The sequence below is a fragment of the Ranitomeya imitator genome, chromosome 1, assembly GCF_032444005.1.
Source record: "Ranitomeya imitator isolate aRanImi1 chromosome 1, aRanImi1.pri, whole genome shotgun sequence".
NCBI classification, from domain to species: domain Eukaryota; kingdom Metazoa; phylum Chordata; class Amphibia; order Anura; family Dendrobatidae; genus Ranitomeya; species Ranitomeya imitator.
The window spans coordinates 30,941,979-30,958,693 of record NC_091282.1 but is presented as its reverse complement, the minus strand read 5'-3'; the positions used below and the strand labels follow the sequence as shown (position 1 = coordinate 30,958,693).

At 48.4% G+C, this 16,715-nt stretch overlaps 1 protein-coding gene across 1 annotated transcript in view; it reads left to right on the top strand.

Annotated features, from left to right (window-relative positions):
• EGFLAM (EGF like, fibronectin type III and laminin G domains) overlaps positions 1–16,715 on the top strand; it is a 184,540-nt gene that overhangs the window by 138,102 nt on the left and 29,723 nt on the right. The window contains exons 12-17 of the mRNA XM_069745931.1: positions 4,088–4,232; positions 4,316–4,505; positions 4,590–4,715; positions 5,291–5,534; positions 8,407–8,518; positions 14,917–15,033. Of these exons, the coding sequence (XP_069602032.1) occupies positions 4,088–4,232; positions 4,316–4,505; positions 4,590–4,715; positions 5,291–5,534; positions 8,407–8,518; positions 14,917–15,033 (934 nt within the window). The remainder of the gene's footprint in view (positions 1–4,087; positions 4,233–4,315; positions 4,506–4,589; positions 4,716–5,290; positions 5,535–8,406; positions 8,519–14,916; positions 15,034–16,715) is intronic.

The window sequence follows — 16,715 nt, the reverse complement described above, 5'->3', positions numbered from 1 at the left end:
TGCAGACAGGATCTTATCATGTATCTCTGTATACAGGGAGCTCCCCCTAGTGGTGACTGCAGACAGGATCTTATCATGTATCTATGTATACAGGGAGCTCCCTCTAGTGGTGGCTGCAGACAGGATCTTATCATGTATCTCTGTATACAGGGACCTCCCCCTAGTGGTGACTGCAGACAGGATCTTATCATGTATCTCTGTATACAGGGAGCTCCCCCTAGTGGTGGCTGCAGACAGGATCCTATTATGTATCTCTGTATACAGGGAGCTCCCCCTAGTGGTGACTGCAGACAGGATCTTATCATGTATCTCTGTATACAGGGAGCTCCCCCTAGTGGTGGCTGCAGACAGGATCTTATCATGTATCTCTATATACAGGGAGCTCCCCCTAGTGGTGGCTGCAGACAGGATCTTATCATGTATCTCTGTATACAGGGAGCTCCCCCTAGTGGTGGCTGCAGACAGGATCCTATTATGTATCTCTGTATACAGGGAGCTCCCCCTAGTGGTGACTTCAGACAGGATCTTATCATGTATCTCTGTATACAGGGAGCTCCCTCTAGTGGTGACTGCAGACAGGATCTTATCATGTATCTCTGTATACAGGGAGCTCATCCTAGTGGTGACTGCAGACAGGATCTTATCATGTATCTCTGTATACAGGGAGCTCCCCCTAGTGGTGACTGCAGACAGGATCTTATCATGTATCTATGTATACAGGGAGCTCCCTCTAGTGGTGGCTGCAGACAGGATCTTATCATGTATCTCTGTATACAGGGACCTCCCCCTAGTGGTGACTGCAGACAGGATCTTATCATGTATCTCTGTATACAGGGAGCTCCCCCTAGTGGTGGCTGCAGACAGGATCCTATTATGTATCTCTGTATACAGGGAGCTCCCCCTAGTGGTGACTGCAGACAGGATCTTATCATGTATCTCTGTATACAGGGAGCTCCCCCTAGTGGTGGCTGCAGACAGGATCTTATCATGTATCTCTGTATACAGGGAGCTCCCCCTAGTAGTGGCTGCAGACAGGATCTTATCATGTATCTCTGTATACAGGGAGCTCCCCCTAGTGGTGACTGCAGACAGGATCTTATCATGTATCTCTGTATACAGGGAGCTCCCCCTAGTGGTGGCTGCAGACAGGATCCTATTATGTATCTCTGTATACAGGGAGCTCCCCCTAGTGGTGACTGCAGACAGGATCTTATCATGTATCTCTGTATACAGGGAGCTCCCCCTAGTGGTGGCTGCAGACAGGATCTTATCATGTATCTCTGTATACAGGGAGCTCCCCCTAGTGGTGGCTGCAGACAGGATCCTATTATGTATCTCTGTATACAGGGAGCTCCCCCTAGTGGTGGCTGCAGACAGGATCTTATCATGTATCTCTGTATACAGGGAGCTCCCCCTAGTGGTGGCTGCAGACAGGATCTTATCATGTATCTCTGTATACAGGGAGCTCCCCCTAGTAGTGGCTGCAGACAGGATCTTATCATGTATCTCTGTATACAGGGAGCTCCCCCTAGTGGTGACTGCAGACAGGATCTTATCATGTATCTCTGTATACAGGGAGCTCCCCCTAGTGGTGGCTGCAGACAGGATCCTATTATGTATCTCTGTATACAGGGAGCTCCCCCTAGTGGTGACTGCAGACAGGATCTTATCATGTATCTCTGTATACAGGGAGCTCCCCCTAGTGGTGGCTGCAGACAGGATCTTATCATGTATCTCTGTATACAGGGAGCTCCCCCTAGTGGTGGCTGCAGACAGGATCCTATTATGTATCTCTGTATACAGGGAGCTCCCCCTAGTGGTGGCTGCAGACAGGATCTTATCATGTATCTCTGTATACAGGGAGCTCCCCCTAGTGGTGGCTGCAGACAGGATCTTATCATGTATCTCTGTATGCAGGGAGCTCCCCCTAGTGGTGACTGCAGACAGTATCTTATCATGTATCTCTGTATACAGGGAGCTCCCCCTAGTGGTGGCTGCAGACAGAATCTTACCATGTATCTCTGTATACAGGGAGCTCCCCCTAGTGGTGGCTGCAGACAGGATCTTATCATGTATCTCTGTATACAGGGAGCTCCCCCTAGTGGTGGCTGCAGACAGAATCTTACCATGTATCTCTGTATACAGGGAGCTCCCCCTAGTGATGGCTGCAGACAGGATCTTATCATGTATCTCTGTATACAGGGAGCTCCCCCTAGTGGTGGCTGCAGACAGAATCTTACCATGTATCTCTGTATACAGGGAGCTCCCCCTAGTGGTGGCTGCAGACAGAATCTTACCATGTATCTCTGTATACAGGGAGCTCCCCCTAGTGATGGCTGCAGACAGGATCCTATTATGTATCTCTGTATACAGGGAGCTCCCCCTAGTGGTGGCTGCAGACAGGATCCTATTATGTATCTCTGTATACAGGGAGCTCCCCCTAGTGGTGACTGCAGACAGGATCTTATCATGTATCTCTGTATACAGGGAGCTCCCCCTAGTGGTGGCTGCAGACAGGATCCTATGATGTATCTCTGTATACAGGGAGCTCCCCCTAGTGGTGACTGCAGACAGGATCTTATCATGTCCTCTGTATACAGGGAGCTCCCCCTAGTGGTGACTGCAGACAGGATCTTATCATGTATCTCTGTATGCAGGGAGCTCCCCCTAGTGGTGACTGCAGACAGGATCTTATCATGTATCTCTGTATGCAGGGAGCTCCCCCTAGTGGTGGCTGCAGACAGGATCTTATCATGTATCTCTGTATGCAGGGAGCTCCCCCTAGTGGTGACTGCAGACAGAATCTTATCATGTATCTCTGTATACAGGGAGCTCCCCCTAGTGGTGACTGCAGATAGGATCTTATCATGTATCTCTGTATGCAGGGAGCTCACCCTAGTGGTGGCTGCAGACAGGATCTTATCATGTATCTCTGTATACAGGGAGCTCCCCCTAGTGGTGGCTGCAGACAGAATCTTATCATGTATCTCTGTATACAGGGAGCTCCCCCTAGTGGTGGCTGCAGACAGAATCTTATCATGTATCTCTGTATACAGGGAGCTCCCCCTAGTGGTGACTGCAGACAGAATCTTATCATGTATTTCTGTATACAGGGAGCTCCCCCTAGTGGTGACTGCAGACCGGATCTTATCATGTATCTCTGTATACAGGGAGCTCCCCCTAGTGGTGGCTGCAGACAGGATCTTATCATGTATCTCTGTATACAGGGAGCTCCCCCTAGTGGTGGATGCAGACAGGATCTTATCATGTATCTCTGTATACAGGGAGCTCCCCCTAGTGGTGACTGCAGACAGGATCTTATCATGTATCTCTGCATACAGGGAGCTCCCCCTAGTGATGGCTGCAGACAGGATCTTATCATGTATCTCTGTATACAGGGAGCTCCCCCTAGTGGTGACTGCAGACAGGATCTTATCATGTATCTCTGCATACAGGGAGCTCCCCCTAGTGATGGCTGCAGACAGGATCTTATCATGTATCTCTGTATACAGGGAGCTCCCCCTAGTGGTGGCTGCAGACAGGATCTTATCATGTATCTCTGTATACAGGGAGCTCCCCCTAGTGGTGGCTGCAGACAGAATCTTACCATGTATCTCTGTATACAGGGAGCTCCCCCTAGTGGTGACTGCAGACAGGATCTTATCATGTATCTCTGCATACAGGGAGCTCCCCCTAGTGATGGCTGCAGACAGGATCTTATCATGTATCTCTGTATACAGGGAGCTCCCCCTAGTGGTGACTGCAGACAGGATCTTATCATGTATCTCTGTATACAGGGAGCTCCCCCTAGTGGTGACTGCAGACAGGATCTTATCATGTATCTCTGTATACAGGGAGCTCCCCCTAGTGATGGCTGCAGACTGGATCTTATCATGTATCTCTGTATACAGGGAGCTCCCCCTAGTGGTGGCTGCAGACAGGATCTTATCATGTATCTCTGTATACAGGGAGCTCCCCCTAGTGGTGGCTGCAGACAGGATCTTATCATGTATCTCTGTATACAGGGAGCTCCCCCTAGTGGTGACTGCATGGAGAATTTTTGTAAAATTAACCTTTTCTTCTCCAGGTATAATTGTGGTACTGGGACCGCAGTCATCACCAGTGACAGTAAAATTAGACCCGGTGCTTGGCACATTGTGACTCTGTACAGAGAAGGTCTTAATGGATGGATCAAGCTTGATAACGGAGCTGGGGTGTCTGGGAGATCACCGGTAAGACCTGAGTCTATAGTGTGGCCCCTTAATCTCATTTATAGTATTATATAAAGATCTGGGTTTGTGTTCTCCTCCACCAGGGTCAGTACAGTAAGATCACCTTCCGGACCCCCTTCTATGTCGGCGGAGCACCAAACATTTACTGGCTGGTAAAATCATCCGGGACCAACCGGGGGTTCAAGGGCTGCGTCCAGTCTCTGTCTGTGAACGGCAGGAACGTGGACATGAGGCAGTGGCCGCTGGGGAAGGCTCTGAGCGGAGCGGACGTGGGTGAGTGACCCTTGGGTAACATGTCCGCCCCCATTAATCATCTGCTGCGCCGCCGTAACCCGCTCGCCCATCGTTACTACACAGGTGACTGCAGCATCGGGGTCTGTGACGAAGCTTCTTGTGTCAATGGTGGCACTTGCACCTCCAGGTCGGCGGACTCCTACATGTGCCTGTGTCCCGTTGGATTTCAGGGGCGTCACTGCGAGGAAGGTGAGGCCGGCGGCGCGGCGCCCCATATACACGAAAACCCAAAAGTTTAGAAATGTCTTTTTTTTTAAACGGTCAGAGTTTAACCCCTGATGTCTCGTTGCCCGTCCTTGGAAGAGTGAGCGTCCGGAGAGCAGCCACCTAGGACGGCAGTGTACGGCGCTTGTTTCCGCTCCATGCTCTTTGGGATTAATTAACCCATTATTGATTCCCCCTAATGTGAGAGAGGGACGTCCGACACATGTTGTAGCAAAGAGAAGGGAAACCAAGTAAGTCGGCGTCCTCTTTCTCGAAGACTCCCATTGCAGGTGCATGGTCTGGTGAGAACCCACTTCACCTTGAGGCACTGAGGAGATCTAGCTGATTTATGGAGGCAATGCACTCTGGGAAATAAGTATGCAAATTAGCTCTGGTGGTATGCGGTATTACAGCTCAGCCTCATTCATTTTAGCGGAGCTACGCTGCAGTACCAGACACGTCCTGTGGAGAGATGTGGCGCCGTTGCCATGTCTTTCCGATCCTGTATAAACCCTTCATCTGGTCGCCTTGTCTCACGTCCGTTTTTTCCCTCCTCGCAGCCTTCGTCCTGGCCGTCCCCCAGTTTAACGAGTCCTCCCACTCCTACGCCGTGACTCGATGGCCGTTCGAGCCGCACCATTACCTCTCATTCATGGAGCTCGACATGACGTTCCGGCCGGATGCAGACGACGGCACCATCCTCTACAGCTACGACAAGGACAGCAGAGACTTCATCTCCATCGCCATGGTGGACGGCTACGTGGTCTTCAGGTTTGACTGCGGTTCAGGAACGGCCATGATACGGTGAGTGTGTGGGGCGCTAACTTTTTACACTTTTTGTCCTTTTTTTTTGTGTCCAACGTCTCCTACAATCCACAGAGCACAGACTGAGATCGATAATGGACGGGGATGGCTTAGCAATGGGGATGGCTTAGCAATCTTGTTCAGAGGGGGGAGGCTCCTGCTGCAGACAGTCGTTTTGGACAGTTTCTTGTTCCTTCAAACTGGAAATGACTCTTTTTTTGAGAGGAAATAATTATTTCAACCTCTAGCTCATCTCCTACATGTTATCATTCACCTGTTCCCACAATTAAAGGGGTCGTCTCATCTTCTATCTGCACAACCTCCTGATTGTCTGCTTGTCGGGGGATGGTCCAGTCCTGATGATTGACAGTCCAGAACAGCCGCATGGCTGAGGCACCGGCCCGAACTGGGCGATCGACAATGCTGCAAACAGAGGAGTGAAACTGACAAGATCCATTGAATCGGCCAGCCACGGAGCAGCGCTCACAAGCTCTATATCATCGAGCTCGTAAGCACTGCGCTCCTCGCCTACGAGACCGACCACCGCTGATTCACAGCAGTGAATTATAATATTCAAGATCCCTCCGTTCTCAAGATCAGAATAATTTTTATGTTCCTTTTTACAACCACTTTGGAATTTTACCCCTTTCAGAAGTAATAGTGAAAAAGAAGGAAAAGTCGACGCACCCATAAATGATCAAACAACTAGAAAAAAGGGAATTCCAACATCTGGATCTTCATTAAAACGACTCTTCATTGTAGAAAAATGAAAAAGTCGCAGGTCCAATACCGACTATGACTATTAAACGTGTTTCAGAGTTTCAGATTGCCGCCTTTAGCCAGTCATAGTCGGCACTGGACTCGCAACTTTTCCATTTATGTTCTACAATAAAGAGTAGTTTTAATGAAGATCCGGATGATGGAATTCCCTTTCATCTATTTCAGAAGTAATTTTACAAATTTTCAGGTACCAAGTGCGGCCAGTAGAGGACAGATTTGTGTCCGGTATTACTGTGTGCGGCCAGTAGAGGACAGATTTGTGTCCGGTATTACTGTGTGCGGCCACTAGAGGGCAGATTTGTGTCCGGTATTACTCTGTACGGCCACTAGAGGGCAGATTTGTGTCCCGTATTACTGTGTGCGGCCACTAGAGGGCAGATTTGTATCCGGTATTACTATGTACGGCCACTAGAGGGCAGATTTGTGTCCGGTATTACTCTGTGCGGCCACTAGAGGGCAGATTTGTGTCCGGTATTACTGTGTGCGTCCACTAGGGGGCAGATTTGTATCCGGTATTACTGTGTGCGTCCACTAGAGGGCAGATTTGTATCCGGTATTACTGTGTGCGTCCACTAGGGGGCAGATTTGTATCCGGTATTACTGTGTGCGTCCACTAGAGGACAGATTTGTATCCGGTATTACTGTGTGCGTCCACTAGAGGACAGATTTGTATCCGGTATTACTGTGTGTGGACACTGGAGGGCAGATTTGTATCCGGTATTGCTGTGTGCGTCCACTAGAGGACAGATTTGTATCCGGTATTACTGTGTGCGTCCACTAGAGGACAGATTTGTATCCGGTATTACTGTATGCGGCCAGTAGAGGGCAGATTTGTATCCGGTATTGCTATGTGCGTCCACTAGAGGGCAGATTTGTATCCGGTATTACTGTATGCGGCCAGTAGAGGGCAGATTTGTATCCGGTATTGCTGTGTGCGTCCACTAGAGGGCAGATTTGTATCCGGTATTACTGTGTGCGGCCACTAGCGGGCAGATTTGTATCCGGTATTACTGTGTGTGGCCACTAGAGGGCAGATTTGTATCCAGTATTACTGTGTGCGGCCACTAGAGGGCAGATTTGTATCCGGTATTGCTGTGTGCGTCCACTAGAGGGCAGATTTGTATCCGGTATTACTGTGTGCGTCCACTAGCGGGCAGATTTGTATCCGGTATTACTGTGTGTGGCCACTAGAGGGCAGATTTGTATCCGGTATTACTGTGTGCGGCCACTAGAGGGCAGATTTGTATGCGGCATTACTGTGTGGCCACTAGAGGACAGATTTGTATTCGGTATTACTGTGTGCGGCCACTAGAGGGCAGATTTGTATGCGGCATTACTGTGTGGCCACTAGAGGACAGATTTGTATTCGGTATTACTGTGTGCGTCCACTAGAGGGCAGATTTGTATCCGGTATTATTGTGTGCGTCCACTAGAGGACAGATTTGTATCCAGTATTACTGTGTGCGTCCACTAGAGGGCAGATTTGTATCCGGTATTACTGTGTGCGGCCAGTAGAGGGCAGATTTGTATCCGGTATTTCCACTAGAGGGCAGATTTGTATCCGGTATTACTGTGTGCGTCCACTGGAGGGCAGATTTGTATCCGGTATTACTGTGTGCGGCCACTAGAGGGCAGATTTGTATCTGGTATTACTGTGTGCGGCCACTAGAGGACAGATTTGTATGCGGCATTACTGTGTGGCCACTAGAGGACAGATTTGTATCCGGTATTACTGTGTGCGGCCACTAGAGGGCAGATTTGTATCTGGTATTACTGTGTGCGGCCACTAGAGGACAGATTTGTATGCGGCATTACTGTGCGTCCACTAGAGGGCAGATTTGTATCCGGTATTACTGTGTGCGTCCACTAGAGGACAGATTTGTATCCGGTATTACTGTGTGCGTCCACTAGAGGGCAGATTTGTATCCGGTATTACTGTGTGCGGCCACTAGAGGGCAGATTTGTATCTGGTATTGCTGTTTAGTGAGATAATGTGAGCGACTGTAAAAACAAACAAGCAGCTTTTGCATTTATAAAGTGATGAAACCTTTCTTCCAATGTTCTGATCTTCAGCCTCATTTTCTGATTTCAGAAGCGAAAATCCTGTAACCCTCGGCCAGTGGCATGAAGCGCGAGTCTCCAGAACAGCTAGGAACGGCCTCCTGCAGGTGGACAGCCAGAAGCAGGTGGAGGGGATGTCCGAGGTGGGATTTCTTCTTTCTCTACATGAAAAGTTCCACAACTTTTTAATAGACTTTTAGATTTCAATTTAAAAACATCTGCTGCTTGTCAGTGAATGAGAACAGTTGTTTCCATTCAGATTATTATTTATTATTATTATACATACATTTTTATAGCGCCATTTTTTTCCATGGCGCTTTACATGTGGATACGGGGCAAATATAGACAAATACATTAAACATGAGCAAAAATCAAGGCACACAGGTACATAATGAGAGAGGACCCTGCCCGCGAGGGCTCACAGTCTGCAGGGGATGGGTGAGGATACAGTAGGTGAGGATAGAGCTGGTCGTACAGCAGTTTGGTTGATCGGTGATTACTGCAGGTTGTAGGCTTGTCGGAATAGGTGGGTCTTCAGGTTCTTTTTGAAGGTTTCTATGGTAGGCGAGAGTCTGATGTGTTGTGGTAGAGAGTTCCAGAGTAGGGGGGAAGCACGGGAGAAGTCTTGGATGCGGTTGTGGGAAGAGGAGATAAGAGGGGAGTAGAGAAGGAGATCTTGTGAGGATCGGAGGTTGCGTGTAGGAAAGTACCGGGAGACGAGGTCACAGATGTATGGAGGAGACAGGTTGTGGATGGCTTTGTAGGTCATGGTTAGGGTTTTGTAGTGGAGTCTCTGGGCGATAGGAAGCCAGTGAAGGGATTGACAGAGGGGAGAGGCCGGGGAATAGCACAGATGGATTAGTCGGGCAGCAGAGTGTAGGATGGATTGGAGGGGTGCCAGAGTGCTAGAGGGGAGGCCAGAGAGTAGGAGGTTGCAGTAGTCAAGGCGGGAGATGATAAGGGCATGGACTAGGGGTTTTGTGGTCAAGGAAAGCACGGATCCGGGAAATATTTTGAGTTTGAGACGGAAGGAGGAGGCAAGGGCTTGGATATGTGGCTTGAAAGAGAGGGCAGAGTCAAGGATCACCCCGAGGCACCGGGCGTGTGGGACTGGGGAAAGTGAGCAGCCATTGACATTGATGGATAGGTCTGGTGGAGGGGTAGAGTGAGATGGGGGAAAGATGATGAATTCTGTTTTGTCCATGTTCAGTTTGTAGAAAGTGAGCAGAAAAGAAGGCCGAGAACAGACAGTGCGGGATTATGGTAATTAAGGAGGTGAGGTCAGGCCCGGATAGGTAGATCTCTGTGTCATCAGCGTAGAGATGGTACTGCATACCGTGGGATTCTATGAGCTGTCCCAGGCCAAAAGTGTAGATGGAGAAGAGTAGGGGTCCTAGAACAGAGCCTTGAGGAACACCAACAGACAAAGGGTGAGGTGAGGAGGTGGTGTGGGGGAGGGAGACACTGAATGTTCGGTCTGTCAGATATGACGAGATCCAGGATAGGGCCAAGTCTGTGATGCCAAGAGATGAGAGAATCTGTAGCAGAAGGGAGTGGTCCACAGTGTCGAAGGCAGAAGACAGGTCCAGGAGAAGGAGGACAGAGTAGTGTCGCTTGCTCCTGGCAGTTAGTAGGTCATTGGTGACTTTAGTAAGGGCAGTTTCGGTTGAGTGATGGGAACGGAAGCCTGATTGTAACCGATCAAAGAGGGAGCAGAAGGAGAGGTGGGAGGACTGTTCAAGATGGACGTGTTGTTCCAGTAATTTGGAGGCGTAAGGGAGAAGAGATATCGGGCGATAGCTAGACACAGAGGATGGGTCGAGGGAGGGCTTTTTGAGGATGGGTGTGATCTTGGCATGCTTGAAGGATGAGGGGAAGACACCTGTTGTGAGTGAGAGGTTGAAGAGGTGCGTTAGGGTTGGGATGAAGACCATGGAAAGGTTAGGGATGAGGTGGGATGGGAGCGGGTCAAGCGTGCAGGTGGTGAGGTGTGATCTTGACAGGAGGGTGGAGAGCTGATCTTCTGTCATGGTGGAGAAGCTGGTTTTGGAGGAGCAGGGTTGAGCAGCTAAGAGGGGCAGTGGGCGCTGTGTGCCAAAGCTTTCTCTGATCGTATCGATCTTCTGTTTAAAGAAAGAGGCAAAGTCTTCAACAGAAATGAGGGGGGAGGGGGAAGGTGCTGGGGGACGGAGTAGAGAATTAAAAGTGTTGAAAAGCTGTTTAGGGTTGTGAGACAGGGAGGATATGAGAGATGAGAAGTAAGTTTGTTTTGCGGCAGTGAGTGAGGACTTGAAGCTGGCGAGGGACTGCTTGTATGCAATGAAGTGGTCGGCAGAGCGGGATAGCTTCCATCTCCGCTCAGCGATCCTGGAAACCCGTCTCAGTTCTTTGGTCAGGCTGGTCAGCCAGGGCTGCCTGTTAATTGTACGAGTTTTACTATGCATGAGTGGGGCGGCCGAATCGAGTGTTACCGTTATTGTGGTGTTATAAAAAGTGGCAGCAGCATCTGTGTCATGAAGGGAAGCTATGTCTGTAAGAGGGAGAAGGGACTCAGAGAGTGACCAAAATGTCACGGTTCACACCGTGCTGACACCACTATGTCACAAATCGGGGGGTGACCTTTGTCCTGCACACGGCTATCACATGTGCAGGGGGCTTATCTTAGTTATCCCTCCACTGCTACAATGTGATGAAAACACAAACAAGGCTATTGACCTATCAATTTACCGCAGGGGCTTATTTTAGTTATCCCACTGCTGCTACAATATCACGAACTGCAGGGATTTATGTATATCCCGCTTTCCATTTCCGCTTCGGAACTTGCAGCTTTCTGGCGCCCCCTTTACCCTCAGGTCAGTCAGGGAACTACACGTGGGATAATTAGTCGCCGTACGGGCCACTTCACTGTGGACCGGCTAGCAGGCACGCTGCAGCGAGGGAATTATAAATGCTCAGGCCGCAGCCAGACAATAGCTTGCAAAACCACGTTCCGTACGTTTTAGAGCAAGGGAACGAAACTAGTGAATATTATAACTTTTACTCCATAAAAAGCTTAGGCAGTGTTTATAAAAGGTATATCAATATTTTACAATATGAGACAAAGTATGTACAGCAATTATAAAAATAAACAGGGATTAAAGAAAGATAAAACTCACATTGTGCTTAAGTCATTTCAGGCTAACCAGGCTGGTAGGCGGAGCCAAATGTCCCAGTTCATCAGACAAGACCTGCTGTAACAGCTCCTCAGGCAATACTGAAGGCTGGGTGGAGTGCAGTCACTATACCTGCAGGCTTGTGACATCACTAAAGGGGCTGAGTTACCACCGCCCTCCCCTTTCCCTCAAAGTTACAGATTTGCCAGCCTAACTTATTATTATCCTATCTTCCCTGGACAGCCTAGCAGAGTAACGGCACCCACATCATTCATCTTGAATTGAAATTAGCTTTCTATTGATACGAAATTTGTACTAGTTGTTCCACATGGTTCCAGAGAAGTCCGCACTTTGTACTCGTTGTATTTGGCTGCTAGCACTTACAGTGGTTGACAGATCTATCGATGGAAACTCGCAATATGGACTTCTTAGTTTTCTAGCCCAAATCAGTGGCCCAATGTATCCAGTGTAGACAATGCTCTGTGACTCCAGACTGATACAATGTATCCAGTGCAGACAATGCTCTGTGACTCCAGACTGATACAATGTATCCAGTGCAGACAATGCTCTGTGACTCCAGACTGATACAATGTATCCAGTGCAGACAATGCTCTGTGACTCCAGACTGATACAATGTATCCAGTGCGGACAATGCTCTGTGACTCCAGACTGATACAATGTATCCAGTGCGGACAATGCTCTGTGACTCCAGACTGATACAATGTATCCAGTGCGGACAATGCTCTGTGACCCCAGACTGATACATTGTATCCAGTACAGACGATGCTCTGTGACTCCAGACTGATACATTATATCCAGTGCAGACAATGCTCTGTGACCCCAGACTGATACAATGTATCCAGTGCAGACAATGCTCTGTGACTCCAGACTGATACAATGTATCCAGTGCAGACAATGCTCTGTGACTCCAGACTGATACATTGTATCCAGTACAGACAATGCTCTGTGACTCCAGACTGATACAATGTATCCAGTGCAGACAATGCTCTGTTACTCCAGACTGATACAATGTATCCAGTGCGGACAATGCTCTGTGACTCCAGACTGATACAATGTATCCAGTGCGGACAATGCTCTGTGACTCCAGACTGATACAATGTATCCAGTGCAGACAATGCTCTGTGACCCAGACTGATACAATGTATCCAGTGCGGACAATGCTCTGTGACTCCAGACTGATACAATGTATCCAGTGCAGACAATGCTCTGTGACTCCAGACTGATACAATGTATCCAGTGCAGACAATGCTCTGTGACTCCAGACTGATACATTGTATCCAGTGCAGACAATGCTCTGTGACCCCAGACTGATACAATGTATCCAGTGCAGACAATGCTCTGTGACTCCAGACTGATACAATGTATCCAGTGCAGACAATGCTCTGTGACTCCAGACTGATACAATGTATCCAGTGCAGACAATGCTCTGTGACTCCAGACTGATACATTGTATCCAGTACAGACAATGCTCTGTGACCCAGACTGATACAATGTATCCAGTGCGGACAATGCTCTGTGACTCCAGACTGATACAATGTATCCAGTGCAGACAATGCTCTGTGACTCCAGACTGATACATTGTATCCAGTGCGGACAATGCTCTGTGACTCCAGACTGATACATTGTATCCAGTACAGACAATGCTCTGTGACTCCAGACTGATACAATGTATCCAGTGCAGACAATGCTCTGTGACTCCAGACTGATACAATGTATCCAGTGCAGACAATGCTCTGTGACTCCAGACTGATACAATGTATCCAGTGCAGACAATGCTCTGTGACTCCAGACTGATACAATGTATCCAGTGCAGACAATGCTCTGTGACTCCAGACTGATACAATGTATCCAGTGCAGACAATGCTCTGTGACTCCAGACTGATACATTGTATCCAGTGCAGACAATGCTCTGTGACCCAGACTGATACAATGTATCCAGTGCAGACAATGCTCTGTGACTCCAGACTGATACAATGTATCCAGTGCAGACAATGCTCTGTGACTCCAGACTGATACATTGTATCCAGTGCAGACAATGCTCTGTGACCCAGACTGATACATTGTATCCAGTACAGACAATGCTCTGTGACTCCAGACTGATACATTGTATCCAGTACAGACAATGCTCTGTGACCCAGACTGATACAATGTATCCAGTGCAGACAATGCTCTGTGACCCAGACTGATACAATGTATCCAGTGCGGACAATGCTCTGTGACTCCAGACTGATACAATGTATCCAGTGCGGACAATGCTCTGTGACTCCAGACTGATACAATGTATCCAGTGCAGACAATGCTCTGTGACCCAGACTGATACATTGTATCCAGTGCAGACAATGCTCTGTGACCCAGACTGATACAATGTATCCAGTGCAGACAATGCTCTGTGACTCCAGACTGATACATTGTATCCAGTGCAGACAATGCTCTGTGACCCAGACTGATACATTGTATCCAGTACAGACAATGCTCTGTGACTCCAGACTGATACAATGTATCCAGTGCAGACAATGCTCTGTGACCCAGACTGATACAATGTATCCAGTGCAGACAATGCTCTGTGACTCCAGACTGATACAATGTATCCAGTGCGGACAATGCTCTGTGACTCCAGACTGATACAATGTATCCAGTGCGGACAATGCTCTGTGACTCCAGACTGATACAATGTATCCAGTGCGGACAATGCTCTGTGACTCCAGACTGATACATTGTATCCAGTGCGGACAATGCTCTGTGACTCCAGACTGATACAATGTATCCAGTGCGGACAATGCTCTGTGACTCCAGACTGATACAATGTATCCAGTGCGGACAATGCTCTGTGACTCCAGACTGATACAATGTATCCAGTGCAGACAATGCTCTGTGACCCAGACTGATACATTGTATCCAGTGCAGACAATGCTCTGTGACCCAGACTGATACATTGTATCCAGTACAGACAATGCTCTGTGACTCCAGACTGATACAATGTATCCAGTGCGGACAATGCTCTGTGACCCAGACTGATACAATGTATCCAGTGCGGACAATGCTCTGTGACTCCAGACTGATACAATGTATCCAGTGCAGATAATGCTCTGTGACTCCAGACTGATACAATGTATCCAGTACAGACAATGCTCTGTGACTCCAGACTGATACAATGTATCCAGTGCGGACAATGCTCTGTGAGCTGAACAGATCAGTAGCAGCGGAACAGATCTCTCTGCTGGTTTGTTTCAATGTATCAGTCACAGCATTGTCCGCTCTGGATACATTGTATCTACTTTCCTAATAATAGTAAATATTTATTTAATGTTGGTGCAATATAAATAAAGATTATTATTATTAATAATAAAATCAATTATTTCATATTCCAGGGAGGTTTCACCCAAATCAAGTGTAATCCTGACATCTATATCGGTGGCGTTCCTGATTACGATACGGTGAAGAAAAACTCCGGAGTCCTACGGCCGTTTAGTGGAAGCATTCAGAAAGTGAGAAATTTTGTTAATGATTTTTCTAAAGTTCTTTCTGCCAACACTAGAGGGAGCTCACAGAGGGTTTGTTATAGAGTTTTGTAGGAGCTCCCCCTGGTGTTTGCAGGAGGCATATGGAAAGTTATCATGTAACTTGTTAGCTATGGGCAGGGAAGCTGGGCAATGTTTAATGGGTAAATCAAGACTAAGATATTTATATAGGTCAAAAAATTTAGATTAGTGGGGTCTGACACCTGACATCTCCATGATCTGCTGTCAGCAGGTCCTGGAACTGTGATAGGTGCAGTTTATGGAGCCAGAAAATACTGCGCCACTCACTGTGTAGTGGCCATTCTCAGTACTGCAGGTAAGATCACACTCACTTCAATAGGAGCTGAGCTGCAGTACCGAGGATGGCCACTACACATCATACGGCGCTGTGCTCTGGCTCTATACACAGCACATCTGTAGGAGTTGCCAAAAGCTGATCAGTGATGGTGTTAGATGTCAGACCCCCTATCTGGTATCAATGACCTGTGTGGAGGATACGTCATCAATGTCTTCATCTTGGACAAGGCCTTAAGGAAATAGCACCAAGGCCTAATTACCATTTCTAAAGGCTCCAGAAACTGAGCAGACTCTTCAACTCTCCTGGTGTCACCATTAAAGGGGCTGGTCAGGTTTGTCACAATAGTCTGCAGTCCTGACCACATTCCAACTAGATGTGTCCAGCCTCGTGTATTGAGCAAGGCTGCGCATGTCTAGTCGGACTGTGGCCGGAGGTTCCTGACCGCACTTAGGGCTGTGCGACTGGGGACTTTCAAGCCAAACCTGGACTGAAGTGTATGCAATGCTCCCTCTAGTGGTCAATGTGCAATATTACATTCCTGAGTTTCTCTTTTTGGACAGCACATGGTTCTACATGTGTTAGAGCTCCGTCTAGACCCCAGAGTTGCAAAATAACAAGTGCTAACCCCTGAGCCACTGTGTAGCCATACTGGAACTCCCTAGCAATTGTCATTAAACTTCAGAGCTCCTTCTAATGGCCGGCACATAGTATTGTTGAGGCCGGCCAGGGCGGTAGTCATGGCTGATAGTAATCCCTGTATCAAGCCCCGGCCTCTTCCCATAGTAAAGTACAGCCTTTCGTTCGGTATATCCTCAACCGCCATTGATGCTTTGTAGACGGCACTGCACAAAGATAGACACAGTCCAGCTCAACTTTAACAACAACAGCTTTACTTGGTTCGGTACGCAGCATTTCCACATTCTTTCCAGCATCAACATCAGGTTTCACAACGTGCAACTCCTCTTCTGTCCCTCTCTCTCCATCGCTAAGCCCGCTTCCGGGACGGACTGTACATTTCGGTCCCTCAGCGTCCTCTCTGCTCAACCTTACTCCGTCTGGGGACTCCCTCAGCTGTTTCGCCCTGGTTCTGAGGGTGTTAGCCCACGCAATAAGCTGCCACATGATGAGCGACCTGCCCGTACTGTTTAGCTTCTTCTAACAACTGTAGTCCTACTAATACTGCACCGCTAGCACTGATGCTGTTGCTCCTTCCGATGAGGTACTGGTCAAGGATGCTGTATGGCTGGGCCTTATGCTTCTCCAACATTGTGTGGCACGGTGTTGCCCAGGGCTGGCTAGCCCAAGTGAGCTGCACGGACACCCTGGCCCCAACTGCATACTATCAGGAAGT